Genomic DNA, 15,740 nt, shown 5'->3' with positions numbered 1-15,740 from the left:
CCCGACTAGCATCACTACTCTGGACATCTCTACTCACTCATGCTGCCAAACATACCATCGTAAAACTGACTATCCTACCGATCCTCGACTTCGGCTATGTCATTTACAAAATAGCCTCCAACACTCTACTCAGCAAACTGGATGGAGTCTACCAAAGCCCCATATACCAACCACCACTGCGACATGTATGCTCTCATCGGCTTGCMCTCGCTACAWATTCGTCGCCAGGTCATCTATAAGTCTTTGCTAGGTAAAGCGCCACTTTATCTCAGCTCACTGGTCACCATAACACCACCCACCCGTAGCATGCGCTCCAGCAGGTATATCTCACTGGTCATCGCCAAAGCCAACACCTATTTGGCCACCTTTCCTTTCAGTTCTCTGCTGCCAATGACTGGAACAAATTGCAAAAATCGCTGAAGTTACATCTCCCTCACTAACTTTAAGCATCAGCTATCTGAGCAGCTTACCAATCACTGCAGCTGTACACAGCCCATCTGTAAATAGCCAATCCAACTACCTACCTCATCCCCATATTGTTTTTATTTACTTTTTTTGCACACCAGTATTTCTACTTGCACATCATAATCTGCACATCTATCACTCCAGTGTTAATTTGTTAAATTGTAATTACTTCGCTATTATGTCTTATTTATTGCCTTACCTCCTATGCCATTTGCACACACTGTATATAGACCTTTTCTATTGTGTTATTGACTGGACGTTTGTTTATTCCATGTGTAACTCTGTGTTTGTGTCGCACTGCTTTGCTTTATCTTGGCCAGGTCGCAGATGTAAATGAGAACTTGTTCTCAACTGGCCTACCTGGTTAAATAAAGGTGAAATAAAAATATATATATATTTTTTACAACAATAACAATGTCTACACTGTATTTCTGATCAATTTGATGTTATATTAAATCGACAAAAAAGTTGCTTTTCTTTCAAAAACAAGAACATTTCTAAGTGACCCCAAACTTTTGAACGGTAGTGTATATAAATATATTTTTTACCTATATTATTACTTTATTATTTCCTTCATATTATTTCCTCTCACCTAGATATTGAATTGTTGGGAAAAAGCTTAGCAAGTAAACATTTCCCTGAACTGTTTTACACCTGCTGTATGCCGTGCACGTGACAAATAAACTAAACCTGGACCTACTAGAATCTCAGGCTCTTCTCACCCTCTCCAATCTCCAATCCACAGTATTGACAGCACTGTAATGGAGGAGAGGAGGAGAGAAAGCACTGAGAGAGGACAAACATTCTGATGATGGCGCACAAAAGAATKACCTGCTCGGGTGAGAGCCTCACCTGGCTTGAAACCCTTTCAACAGTACCTGCCAGTCCTGCCAACTTGCAGTACAAAGCATCTACCCAGAACAACTACTAAATGGATGCAAATTCAAAACCCAACCTTGCATGTCACCAATACAAATGAACCAGCCTTGGCAGGGGAAGGGGACGTAAGCTTCCGACTTAAGTCTCCTGTTCCCTTTTCTCCCCATGAAAATATTCATATAATCCCATTGTGGGGAGGCGGAGAGCATTACTCAGCATCTGGCCGCACGCCTCTATGGGGATTTACTGTACTCATCTGCTATAATTTCTTCTCAGGTCACTCCAAACACACAGTGCTCAGAGCTATTGACAGAGACACACTTGCTTCTCATTTCATGGTCAGATATTGATTCCGTCCTGGATAATTACCTTGACAGCAACAGCCGAACTCTGTGTGTAGTGTACTGTGTGTGTAGTGTACTGTGTCTGTACTGTGTGTGCATGTGCTTGCTTAGGTACCATGTGTATACAGTGCCGTGATAAAGTATTCGAGGTGTTTCAGATTCTCTCAATTTTTGCATATTTCTGACACTGAATATTATGAGATATTTAACCAAAACCCAATATTAGATAAAGGAAACCTGAATGAATAACAAAATGTTTACACTTTTGCAGTCATTTTCACACCTAATGACCCTGTATGAAAAAGTAATTTCCCCCTTACACACAATAACTGGTGGTGCAATGACTGCAACCAAACACTTCTTGTAGTTGTTGATCAGTCCTTGCTATGTCTGGCAAATACCAAACACTGCATTCCACAACCTCATACCAACGGTCAAGCATGGTGGTGGTAGTGTGATGGTTTGGGGATGATTTGCTGCCTCAGGACACGGACGACTTGCCATCATTGAAGGAACCATGAATTCTGCTCTGTATCAGATAATTCTAAAGGAGAATGTCAGGCCATCCATCCGTGAGCTGAAGAGCACATGGAACATGCAGAAAGACAATGATCCAAAACACACAAGCAAGTCCAGAATGGCCCAAAAGCAACAATYTTTTATTATACCTTTATTTAACTGGGCAAGTCAGTTAAAAACAAATTCTTATTTACAATGACGGCCTACCCCGGCCAAACCCGGACGACGCTGGGACAATTGTGCGCMGCCCTATGGGACTCCCAATCACAGCCGGATGTGATACAGTCTGGATTCGAACCAGGGACTGTAGTGACACATCTTGCACTGAGATGCAGTGCCTTAGACCACTGCGCCACTCGGGAGCATGGCCTATAGAAATGGCCTATAGTCGAAGTCCAGACCTAAACCCGATTGAGATGTTGTGGCAGGACCTGAAATGATCAGTTCATGGTTGACAAACCACCAATGTAGCTGAGTTAAAGCAATTCTGCATGGAAGAGAGGGCCAAAAKTCCTCCACAGGGATGTGAGAGACTGATCAACAACTACAGGAAGCGTTTGGTTGCAGTCATTGCAGCTAAAGGTATAATTACTTTTTCACACGAGGGCATTGGGTGTTGCATAACTTTGTTTATGAAATAAATGAAAAAAGTATCACTATGTTGTGTTATTTGTTCATTCGGGTTCCCTTAATCTAATATTAGGTTCTAGTTGAAGATCTGATAGCATTCAGTGTCAAAAATATGCAAAAACAGAAAATCAGAAAGGGGGCTAATCATTTTTCAGGGAACTGTATCTGTGCACTTTCTGAATTTCTGTGCAGCAGCAGCGGATCTGGAAAGGAGAAGCTTAACCAACCAAGGAGTAGTCCTGTGTTCCCTATCAAATCAAATCAAATTTTATTAGTCACATACACATGGTTAGCAGATGTTAATGCGAGTGTAGCGAAATGCTTGTGCTTCTAGTTCCGACAATGCAGTAATAACCAAGGTTCCCTAGTCAGCAGAACTGAGTGGAACCTGCCTCAAACAGACAGGGGGCAGGGGTGGACTAGGCAGAGCTACTCTAGTACTACTCCAGGCAACGATGGAAACAAGGTCCCTGGTCAAAGTGAAAGCCTTTGGCCTTGACTATGCAAACCAATTGCTTTTCTCCCAGTGGGGAAAAGAGGGAATCTCTTCTGTAGAGGCAGAATAAAACAGTGGACTWAAATGCTTTCGGTAATTCCAATCCATTATTAATCACTTCAATATGTACAGTAGATACTAGAGGTCGACCGATTAATCAGAATGGCCGATTAATTAGGGCCGATTTCAAGTTTTCATAACAATCGGAATTCGGTATTTTTGGACACCGATTTGGCCGATTTTTTKTGTGATTTTTTTTACACCTTTATTTAACTAGGCAAGYCAGTTAAGAACACATTCTTATTTTCAATGACGGCCTAGGAACGGTGGGTTAACTGCCTTGTTCAGGGGTAGAACGACAGATKTTTACCTTGTCAGCTCGGGGATTCAATCTTGCAACCTTACAGTTAACTAGTCCAACGCTCTAACCACCTGCTTTACATTGCACTCCACGAGGAGCCTGCCTGTTACATGAATGCAGTAAGAAGCCAAGGTAAGTTGCTAGCTAGCATTAAACTTATAAAAAACAAACAATCAGTCAATCATAATCAAAGGTTAACTACAAATGGTTGATGATATTACTAGTTTATCTAGCATGTCCTGCGTTGCATATAATCGATGCGGTGCGTATTTGCGAAAAAGGACTGTCGTTGCTCCAACGTGTACCTAACCATAAACATCAATGCCTTTCTTAAAATCAATACACAAGTATATATTTTTAAACCTGCATATTTAGTCAATATTGCCTGCTAACATTAATTTATTTTAACTAGGGAAATGGTGTCACTTCTCTTGCAACAGAGTCAGGGTATATGCAGCAGTTTGGGCCGCCTGGCTTGTTGCGAACTGTGTGAAGACTATTTCTTCCTAACAAAGACAGCCAACTTCGCCAAACGGGGGATGATTTAACAAAAGCGCATTTGCGAAAAAAGCACAATCGTTGCACGACTTCCTTGCCTCATCGTGCTCTAGTGACTCCTTGTGGCGAGCCAGGCGCTTGCAAGCTGACTTCGGTAGTCAGTCGAACAGTGTTTCCTCCGACATGTTGGTGGGCTGGCTTCYGTGTTAAGCGAGCACTGTGTTAAGAAGCAGCTCTGCTTGGCGGGTCATGTTTCGTAGGATGCATGTCTCGACCTTTGCCTCTCCCGAGCCCATTGGGGAGTTGCATCGATGAGACAAGATCGAAACTACCAATTGGGAGAAAATGTTGGTAAAATTACAATATATATATATATACAATAAAAAAGACTGGCATTTGTTCCAGAATAAAAGGGGGAGATTTGTGGCAAATCCTGCTGTGTGTTTCAGAGGCGGGAGGAATTCAGTGTCTAATCTCATCCACGGGAGATGGMGCCATGGCAGAAGACACAGCCACACGCTGGGGTCACGCTGAGGGAGTAAGGGGCTGAGGAGGAGGCGATTTGGAAACCCCCTTTTACTTTAGGACCAGCGCTTTTTTACTTCAATCACCAAAAGCCGGGAGAGAGGAGCTGGTATCAGCCAGGGGCAAATAAACTACTGTACTAGCTACAAACAAAGTTCCTCAAGCTCTGAGGTGGTGGTGGAAGTGGTGGTGTTGACACTTTTTGCACTAACCCTTCACATACACTGCTGATACTGTTTTTTATCTATCCTGTTGCCTAGTCACTTTATCCTTGCCTATATGTACATATCTACAGAGCATTCGGAAAGTATTCAGACCCATTGACTAGTATTCAGACCCACATTTTGTTACGTTACAGCCTTATTCTAAAATTGATTTAAAAAAAAGAATTAGTCAATCTACACACAATACCCCATAATGATAAAGCTAACCCATGTAAAAAAAAAAAAAAACTTAAATTTCACGTTTACATAAGTATTCAAATCAAATCAAAGTTTATTTGTCACGTGCGCCGAATACAACAGGTGTAGACCTTACAGTGAAATGCTTACTTACAGGCTCTAACCAATAGTGCAAAAAAGGTATTAGGTGAACAATAGGTAAGTAAAGAAATAAAAACAATAGAAAGACAGTGAAMAATAACAGTAGCGAGGCTACATACAGACACCGGTTAGTCGGGCTGATTGAGGTAGCATGTACATGTAKATATGGTTAAAGTGACTATGCATATATGATGAACAGAGAGTAGCAGTAGCGTAAAAGAGGGGTTGGCGGGTGGTGGGTGGCGGGACACAATGCAGACCCTTTACGCAGTACTTTGTTGAAGCACTTTTGGCAGCGATAACAGCCTTGAGTCTTCTTGGGTATGACGCTACAAGCTTGGCACACCTGTATTTGGGGAGTTTCTCCCATTCTTCTCTGCAGATCCTCTCAAGCTCTGTCAGGTTGGATGGAGAGTGTTGCTGCACAGTTATTTTCAGGTCTCTCCAGAGATGTTCGATCGGGTTCAAGTCCGGGCTCTGGCTGGGCCACTCAAGGACATTCAGAGACTTGTCCCGAAGGTATTCAGGCAAAAKARTTCAATCTTTCATCAGACCAGAGAATCTTGTTTGTTATGTTCTGAGAGTCCTTTAGGCGCCTTTTGGCAAACTCCAAGCAGGCTGTCATGCACATTTTACTGAGGAGTGGCTTCCGTCTGGCCACTCTACCATTGTGTTCTTGGGTAACTTCTATGCCGAATACATTTTTTGGTACCATGCCCCAGATATGTGCCTTTGTAACAGTATAACTTTAGACCGTCCCCTCRCCCCGACACGGGCGCSAACCAGGGACCCTCTGCACACATCAACAACTGACACCCACGAAGCGTCGTTACCCATCGCTCCACAAAAGCCGCGGCCCTTGCAGAGCAAGGGGAAACCCTACTTCAAGTCTCAGAGCAAGTGACGTAACCGATTGAAACGYTATTAGCGCGTACCCGCTAACTAGCTAGCCATTTCACATCTGTTAACCCTTGACACAATCCTGTCTCGGAGCTCTACGGACAATTCCTTCAACCTCATGGATTGTTTTTTACTCTGACATGCACTGTCAACTGTGGGACCTTATATAGACAGGTCTGTGCATTTCCTAATCCTGTCCAATCAATTGAATATACCACAGGTGGACTCCAATCAAGTTGTAAAAACATCAAGGATGCTTAATGGAAACAGGTTGCACCTGAGCTCAATTTCGAGTCTCATAGCAAAGGGTCTGAATACTTATGTAAATAAGATATTTCTGTTTCGACAGTATGGGGTATTGTGTGTAGATTGCTGAGGAAAATGTTTTATTGAATCAATTTTAGAATTGTAACAAAATGTGGAATAAGTCAAGGGGTCTGAATACTTTCCGATGGCACTGTACATCGACTCAGTACTGGTACTCTGTGTACATAGCCAAGTTATCGTTACTCATTGTGTATTTATTCCTTCTGTTATTATTTKTCTATTATTTCATTTTTTTCTCTCTGCATTTTGGAAAGGGCCGTTAGTAAGCATTTCACTGCTAGTCTAAACCTGTTGTTTACAAAGCATGTGACAAATTCAATTGGATTTGATTAATCTGGCCTAATTGGTTTGGGGGAAAATAMATATTGGGACAACGACATAGATAAGAACCTCTAGGATAGTCTCTGACGCTGGGCTGTAAGAAGCACTGTTACAGGGCGTATCGTATTTCATACGATTAAATCACCAGTCAACAATCCCCTCAAGTTATTAATGGACGACACTGTCAGAGAAGCAGTGTTGTTTGACTGCTGTGGGCTGTTGCTGTTTGTAAATGAGGGCAGACAGACTGAAAGACAAGGGCTTGCTTGAGGGCCTATTCTGAAAGAAACACAGCGTTACACGATGCAGTGAACCTGCAAAATAAGCTTGCACAATCTAACACACTTTTGACATAGCTCATTTGGCTGTATGTACTGTATGTATGGTCCAGTTTAGGAGTGTGGGGCAGAGCAGGGAAATCCCATTACAGTACCTGTTCTCGTTGCGCTGTGTGTAGCGTGGCTGGGGATCAGAGTCTCCATCATTAACATCATAGCTGGCATCAGGGTCCTGGGAACAGAGATGGAAACAGGTGTCTGAGATGTGAGACTGGGGCTATGGCTGAAGAGTATCCTTTCCTTTCATGTTAAGGAAGTGAGGATATGGTAATAGTGAGAGTGACCACTCTCAGGATGCATCTCAATAGYCTTAAAGGCTCTGCATCGTCAATCCGACGTCTGCATTGGCCGTACACCATTTATTGCAATGCGGCCTCCGCAGAAGTCAGAGCCAACGGTGAGTTTCTGTTTTTTACAGAACCTCCCGCCCCCACCTACCGTGAACTAATAATGTTAATGCGGAGCTATACAGAGCCCTCCGCATTGTTCCAAAATTTGAGAAGCACACGGCGATGCGGTACGGAGCTCGATTTGGCCACTGCATGTCTCCGAAGGCTCCGCAATTCCGTAACACCCTCCATGCGAAGCCTCCGACCACATTGTCAGATCAAGCATAAATTGGATTTTAAGAGTCTCTTTTCCTCCATCTGTTGCTGCACTCAAACGAAAGCAATTCCTGGAAAGTAATTTGAGGTAGGTATTAGGGATGTGCATCTTTCCCTTTCAAGACGATTTGATATGTATCTAGACACATAGGCTCCGATACGATACAGGAACGATAAGTTTTAATTTGTAAACGATTCAGTGCGATTCGATTTTATTAGAGAACGAATCGAWGCGACTTGGTTCCATGCGGTTCGATGCACTAACATTTGTTGCATAAATAAAATGAAAATCTGCTGCTGATGGAGCTCATGAACTGTGCCTCTGAGTTGGATCTATCTGAGCTGACTTGTGTGGGTGTGTGTGTGTTAATTATGTATGTCTATGGTGTACGTACTATGTAGGCACCTTAGGTGACCCATTAGGGAGACTAGGCATATACCACCCACTACCACTATCAGATTTGGCAGGCAATGTGGCCTATGTTGTCACTCCACTTTGGTTCTGAAATCACCCATCACCCACAAATTAACCTGTCATTTTTGCAGATGATGTTGTGGGGGCTAGTAATGTATCAATATTTATAATTTACAAATTAGTTATGACATAGCCAATGAATATATAACAGAACTTTGGATTTCACCCATTCTGACCGTTTGGAAGGTTTATGAAGTGAGCTTGATTTCTGTCCTCATTATGAAATTATCAACTTTACCCTGGTGGAAAAAAATACGAAATTGTCATACTTGAGTAAAAGTAACCAGATACTTAACAGAAAATGACTCAAGTTAAAGTAAAAGYCACCCAGTAAAATACTACTTGAGTAAAAGTATCTGGTTTTAAATGTACTAAAGTACAGCTGTGGAAAAAGTACCCAATTGTCATTCTTGAGTAAAAGTAAAAAGTAAATGCTATACAWTAAATTCCTTATATTAAGCAAACCAAATGGCACAAATGTTTGTTTGTATTTTACAGACAGACAGGGGCACACTCCAGCACTTAGATATCATTTGCAAATGCAGTATTTGTGTTTTGTGAGTCCACCAGATCAAAGGCAGGAGGGATGACAATGCATTATATTGATAGCTGCATGAATTGGACCATAATTCTGTCCTGCCTGAACATTTGAAATGTAACAAGTACTTTTTGGTGCTAGGGAAAATTGATGGGAATAAAAAGTACATATTTTCTTTAGGAATGTAGTGGAGTAAAACGTAGTTAAAAATATAAATAGTAAAGTAAAGTACAAATACCCCCCAAAAAAGTAAGTATTTTCACACCTTTATATCTAAAAATGACCATATACACTGATTGTTGAAAGCGAAATTACCTAAACCATTGCAGATGGAGAACCTGGACAATCAAAATAAAATCTATTGTAAGCCCTGTTCAGCAGGTAAAGTCAAATAAGAGTGTCTCTGGTAAAAAAAACATTTTCAACAGCGCATTGATAACAATAACCTTGCAAATTACAGTGCATTTGGAAAGTATTGAGACCACTCCACTTCTTCCACATTTTGTTACGTTACAGCCTTATTCTAAAATGAATTAACAGTTTTTTTCTCCTCATCAATCTACACACAATACCCCATAATGACAAAGCAAAAACAGGTTTTTAGAAGTGTATGCAAATGTATAAAAAACTGATATTACATTCACATAAGTATTCAGACTCTTTGCTATGAGACTCGAAATTGAGCTCAGCGGCATCCTGTTTCCATTGATCATCCTTAAGATGTTTCTACAACTTGATTGGAGTCCACCACTTTAAAAAAATGTTAATACATTTTAGAATACGGCTGTAACGTAACAAAATGTGTATAAAGTCAAGGGGTCTGAATACTTTCCAAATGGACTGTACATAGGTTGGCACTCAACTAATAAAGCCTAATATAGTGCAAGCCGTTTTCACATTTGAATGCTGAAAGTGCCCTGAAGATGTAAAAGATCAGATGTGAAAAATKTGTTGTCAGCCCACAAAGCTGGGCACATTGCACCRTTTGACTAGGCTACTGATATTGTCTGGGGTTGTTCAGCATGCAAAATGACTTGTAGATCAATGACAGTTACATGTTTAGTTCGACACTGAAGGAGAAGACGCATCAGTTGTCACAAAATATAAGAGGTATTTTCAGAAGGTAGAAAGAATAATATGAGCTCCCCCMAAAAATTAATAGGCGATTCGTCACGTACTTCTTCCATCTATCGAGACAGAGCAGGTTGTGGTTGCAGTACTCACGTAGTTGGAGGCAAGGTCTGGGTGGTCTTTCTCTATGCCGTCATCCAGGATGGTGACCACCACTCCTCTCCCAGTGTACCCCTGGGACCACGCTCCCCTGGCATTTAGGTCTGCTTCGCTGGGGTTGGACTGAAGAGAACACAGAAGAACAAGCATTCATGAAGCCATTGCTATCACAAAGACACAGGGTGTTTCTCAATATGCATACCACCGTGCTCTACACTCTCATGCTCCGAGCGCATTCTCCGACCACGTTCTCTTGAGTACGTTCTTGTGAGGACGAGTGTGGAGAATGAGTAAAACAATAGATTTGAAAAGGACTCACTCCCCCTACTGTATTACTTCACACTTCAGCTCCCCATTCACTGAACCTTCTTCCAAGATATACACAAAGCAAACTTTTTACTTCATAATTATCAGTTATATATGTGAATCGTAATAATCTATGTGAATCTAATATTAAAACTAATATTATGCAAGATAGATGTCAATTATTCATTGGTAGCTAAGCTAACAATTCTTTGTGGTCATCTGGCTAGCTAACAGTACTATTAGCTAACCAGTTAGCCCTATTGACTAACTATGGGCTTGCGATCTACAGTACGTAGGCAGGTCAACGTTCCAAAATGAAACACAGCATGTACAGTGTATTCGGAAAGTTTCCAGACCATTTCACTTTTTCCATTTTGTTACGTTACAGCCTTATTCTAGAATGGATTACATAGTTTCCCCCTCCTCAATCTACACAAAACACCATTGTGACAAAGCAAAACTGTTTTTTTGAAGAAATGTACGCAAACGTATTAAATATAAAAACCTGAAATATCACATTTACATAAGTATTTGGACCCATTAGTCAGTACTTTAAAGAAAGCACCTTTGGCAGCGATTACAGTCTCTTCTTGGGTATGACGCTTCAAGCTTGGCACACCTGTATTTGGGGAGTTTCTCCCATTCTTCTCTGCAGATCCCCTCAAGCTCTGTCAGGTTGGATGGGGAGTGTCGCTGCACAGATACTTTCAGGTCTCTCCAGAGATGTTCGATCGAGTTCAGGCTCTGGCTGGGCCACTCAAGGACACTCAGATACTTGTCCTGAAGCCACTCCTGCGCTGTGTGCTTAGGGTCGTTGTGAATCTTCACCCCCAGTCTGAGGTCCTGAGCACTCTGGAGCAGGTTTTCATCAAGGATCTCTCTGTACTTTGCTCCATTCATCTTTCCCTTGATCCTGACTAGTTTCCTGGTCCCTGCCGCTGAAAAACATTTGTGCCAGGTTTCCTCCAGACGTGACCCTTGGCATTCAGGCCAAAGAATTCAATCTTAGTTTCATCAGACCAGAGAATCTTGTTTCTCATGGTCTGAGAGTCCTTTGGGTGCCTTTTGGCTAACTTCAAGCGTGCTGTCATGAGCCTTTTACTTTAGTGACTTCCGTCTGGCCACTCTGCCATAAAGGCCTGATTGGTGGAGTGCTGCAGAGATGGTTGTCCTTCTGGAAGTTTCTTGGTGGTTCCAAACTTCTTCCATTTAAGAATGATGAAGGCCACTGTGTTCTTGGGGACCTTCAATGCTGCAGAAATATTTTGGTACCCTTCCCCAGATCTGTGCCGACACAATCCTGTCTCGGGTTTCCATGGACAATTCCTTCGACCTCATGGCTTGGTTTTTGCTCTAACATACACTGTCAAATGTGGGACCTCATATAGACAGGTGTGTGCCTTTCCAAATAATGTCCAATCAATTGAATTTACCACAGGTGGACTCCAATCAAGTTGTTGAAAAATCTCAAGGATGATCAATGGAAACAGGATGCACCTGAGCTCAATTTCGAGCCTCATAGCAAAGGGTCTGAATAATTAAGTTGAGAAGAGAGGAGTAAGGCCAAGTGCGCACCACCGGCAATTCGGATGGGACCCAAAGTGGCTTAAAATTGACAGACTGAAGCCATGGCTATATAATACACCACATGGTTAGTCAACTTTCCTTTAATTAGGCTAAGGTCTAAAAGAAATTGTGCATATTTAGTCTGTACTAGTGTACAGCATTATGTGTTTATTTCTGAGCCAACTCCACCAGGACCTCGATGACCCAATGGGTTTGGGCACATTCAACATCAAGGAAAAGAGGGAGAGGCCAGGTGGAGAAGACCAAGACCAGGGAGCAGTTCTGGGCTCGGGTTCAGCTATTAAAAGTACCTTTAACCGAACCCTCCTCTCCAGGCCGTTCTGGAGTGCCAGAGGCTGCCGTGTTGCAGGAGTGGCACTCTTACAAGCAACATGTGCTAGTTGGAGCATTTTAGGCCAGTGTTGCCCAACCCTTTTTCCTGTTGAACTACTACTCTGTTGGCTCTTCTTTAATGCTGTACATCTTTTTGTTTTTCATGTATTTCAGGGGTTGGACCAGCTGACGGCAATGACAAATACTGTATCTTCACGCCTAGAATAAAAACCTCCAGGCTTTCGTCATAACTGTCAATTTATTGAACAAAACTACGAATTACAGGGGACAGTTTGGAAAAAACGTATCGAATCGTCCTCTAGTAAAACAAAGTAATAATTACATAAGCAACGTTCTCTAGTAATACTATATTTGGTCGCGTGCATGCGATGCATACATGTCACGTAAAGAGAGCAAGGGTTGAGGATAAAAGGGAATGTTTTTCCTAAACAAATTATGGGTTTTGGTAACAGAACTTTTCAGTCAGAAATGGCTGCAATTATGTTGCAGTTTCAGCAACAAGTACAGCTCGATAAACACTTTGACGTTCTGTGGTGGTTGCTGCAGCAGGAAGGAGAGAGACACACAACGGGTGCTAGTCACAGTCACTCACAGTTTTTTTTTTTTTTTTTTACACAGCGCAAGTCTGAGCCTGGCCCGGCACAATCAGGGGCGGCAGGTAGCCTAGTGGTTAGAGTAACCAAAAGGTTGCTGGATCAAATACCCGAGCTGACAAGGTAAAAATCTGTCGTTCTGCCCCTGAACAAGGCAGTTAACCCAGTGTTCCYYGGTAGGCYGTCATTGTAAATAATAATTTGTTCTTAACTGGCTTGCCTAGTTAAATARAAATCTAATCAATTGCTGGTCGGACTCCCTCTAGTCATTTGGGTATCTTATTTATTGAATCAAACCGTTTGCTTAAAGCATCAGACAAGCTCAGTGAATATAGTTGATTTGATTAAAACACATAGGATTTGTCAATATATGGAAAAATACATGTTTTAACATTTCTACCAATCAACTCCTGGTCGACCAAGAATTTTTTTAGTCGGGGACAGTCCTAATTGAGTGACAGGTCGGCACAAAAAAAATCTGCACAGTGGACAGAGCGTGCCGCGGTGTGTATTGGGGGGCTATGGAAAGCCACTGGCCGGTTATGTATGCCACCGCCTGTAGTATTTGATAAGGGCGGGGTMAAGTTTACCGTTGAAGCTGCTTCACTCTTAGCTAGCTAGCTGTAAAACGTGTTAGTGTTATTAGCCTTGGCCTATTTAGCCAGCTTGAACCAGCTAATCTGCCACAATGGATATCAGAAATTGCCTTTGCCAAAGTACCCAAACAAAGGAGAAGGAGAACGATGAGCAGCAGCAGCATCATACCACCGAGGCTGCCGCTAAGCCCAGCAGCGATGATGCTGCCGAGCTCCAGCTAGCTCMGTGTGCAGAGCCTATCCACGCCTCCACAAGTTCCGCCAGGAWAATGGCTCCACAGCAGTTTCCATCTCCGACTATTTCTGATGATATTGGAACAGAGGAGCCAGCCCAGGTTAGCCTGGAATCCTACCCTAGCCGCAGTCTTTCTGTCCAAAAACGTTCATTTAATAGCAACTGGTTCATAGAACGAGAGTGTCTGGAATACTCTGTTACTGCAGATGCTRTTATGGTTTTCTTGGTAGCCTATTGGTTTTTGTTGCTGTAAATGGAACTGTACGTATTAGAAACATGTTTATGGTAGGCCGGCRTTGCTTMATTGATTACGTGGRTCAAATTTGATTCACAGAAGTGTATTGTGCCATATCACAACGCGTTGCTTAACTCAAGAGCGAGCGGCATGATTTTCCATGTTTGAAGCGGCTTGTATAGGCCTATTTATTTGGCAAGAAAACTGTACATGGCTGCATCTCACTGTAGTAGGCTGTAGGACATGTTTTGGTTATTTGGATCTCCATTCACCTTTTGTTTACTGCATTTGTTTTTTGTTAAAGTAAGTAGCCTAAATAATGATTGTGTCATGCCTTTATCGATCTGATATTTTGTTTACTAGATCTACTACTTGGTATTTCTGTTTTGTTCTGTTTGCATTCGTTCACATTCACAGTTGTCAGTATTCTAAGCCAAACTGCTATTCAGTATTTTTGTTTGTATGCATGAATAACTAGGCTAATACTTTCAGCATTACGTTTGCATTATTTTGGTAAGACAGCGGTGTGTACGGCTGCATTCACATAGGGCAATTCACCTTTACAAACAGCCTATTTATATTGTAGCCTATATTCATTACCAAAACGGCCTAGCTGTAGGCCGCTGTCCATTGTGCTGATACAGTGCAGCAGAGATTTCAAAAGTAGTTAAAAGTAGGATCCCGGAGACTCGGCATTTGAACTTTATGTTAATTGTGGTATAACGTGACTATATAAGCAGAATTCAATATAATTCCAATGCAAGAACCCCCCCCGAATTTAGCTCCCTCGCCGGGGGTCTGACACACAAGCCTCTTTGGCGGGGCTAAGCCGAACAGAGCAGGGGCTGACTATAATTTCCCTGTCAGAGGAAGCAGGCCTGCAGCTGGAAATATGAATAAGTGAGAGATCCTGGTGAGAGCATTTGCCTTGCTCACAGGGGAATTATAAAAACAGAGCTCCACTCTAMCCAGCAGGGAGAAATGCAGGAGAGGGAAGCGAGATAGAGGAGAATGTGTAGGAAGTGACAGATAGATAGAGTGAAGACAAAAATATAAAAAAGAGAGAAAGTGAAAGAAGGAAGGAGGCAGAGAGAAAAACAGAGTGAAAGAGGTAGAGTGAAAAAATATGCTTCCCCCTAGGGGTCCCTTTTCCACCTCCCAAACCTCCCTGCTGATTTCTCCTAACAAGGCAAGCATCCTGCTGGGCCAACACACTGTCAGGGCCTTTAGCCCCAGGGAAGCCACTGTTCTGCTGACATGGTCTAAGGGACTACACAGACTAAGACAGTTAGTTCCTGCTTGTGTAATCCTTGAGGCATACAGTATAATGTCGTCTTATTTATACAGCCTATGAGGAAGCAAATTTTGTAACTATTTTCAATCGTTTGTTGAACAGTCTATGGCAGTACCTACTATGTGCAAACCCTGTATTCCATGAGGAAATACTCAGACAAGACAAATAAAAGGTTAGTATACACTGTCCAAAAGGCTTGTATGCAATATCACCCTATAACATCTGCATTCATCCCATGCAAACCTCATTACAAACAATCCTCCGGTGTTTGGCTTTAGAGGAACGGTGGAACAGCCTCAAACAAACAGCAGAACAGGCTCAGAGCCTTCAGCCGATTAGAGCAGTAATGCTGAATGACAGAGGTAGTTTCACAGCCTTCCATTCACAGGTGATTTATGTCTGGCCCAGTCAATGCTGGAATTAATCCATTCACACCACCACATGGCTTAGTTCAGAAAATGAGGAGGAGGATAAGGGGAATTCAAAGCATCCCTGAGCCTATGAGAAGGAGAAAATGCGAGAAGGAGGATGGACATTGTCTATTTCTGAAAGCAACAGTGCTACAGGT

At 42.3% G+C, this 15,740-nt stretch overlaps 1 protein-coding gene across 5 annotated transcripts in view; it reads right to left on the bottom strand.

Moving 5' to 3' along the window:
• The window catches only part of LOC111952767 (furin), a 181,738-nt gene that overhangs the window by 58,918 nt on the left and 107,080 nt on the right, over positions 1–15,740 (bottom strand). For all 5 annotated transcript variants that reach the window (XM_023971670.3, XM_023971666.3, XM_023971667.3 and 2 more), the window contains exons 5-6: positions 9,988–10,116; positions 7,241–7,317 (exon numbers count right to left, since the gene is read on the bottom strand). In XM_023971670.3, coding sequence (XP_023827438.1) covers positions 7,241–7,317; positions 9,988–10,116 — 206 coding nt within the window. The remainder of the gene's footprint in view (positions 1–7,240; positions 7,318–9,987; positions 10,117–15,740) is intronic.

This window comes from Salvelinus sp. IW2-2015, linkage group LG26 (genome assembly GCF_002910315.2).
Source record: "Salvelinus sp. IW2-2015 linkage group LG26, ASM291031v2, whole genome shotgun sequence".
Lineage (NCBI taxonomy): Eukaryota > Metazoa > Chordata > Actinopteri > Salmoniformes > Salmonidae > Salvelinus > Salvelinus sp. IW2-2015.
The sequence above is the reverse complement of the archived record's forward strand: the minus strand, read 5'-3'. Positions and strand labels throughout refer to the sequence as shown.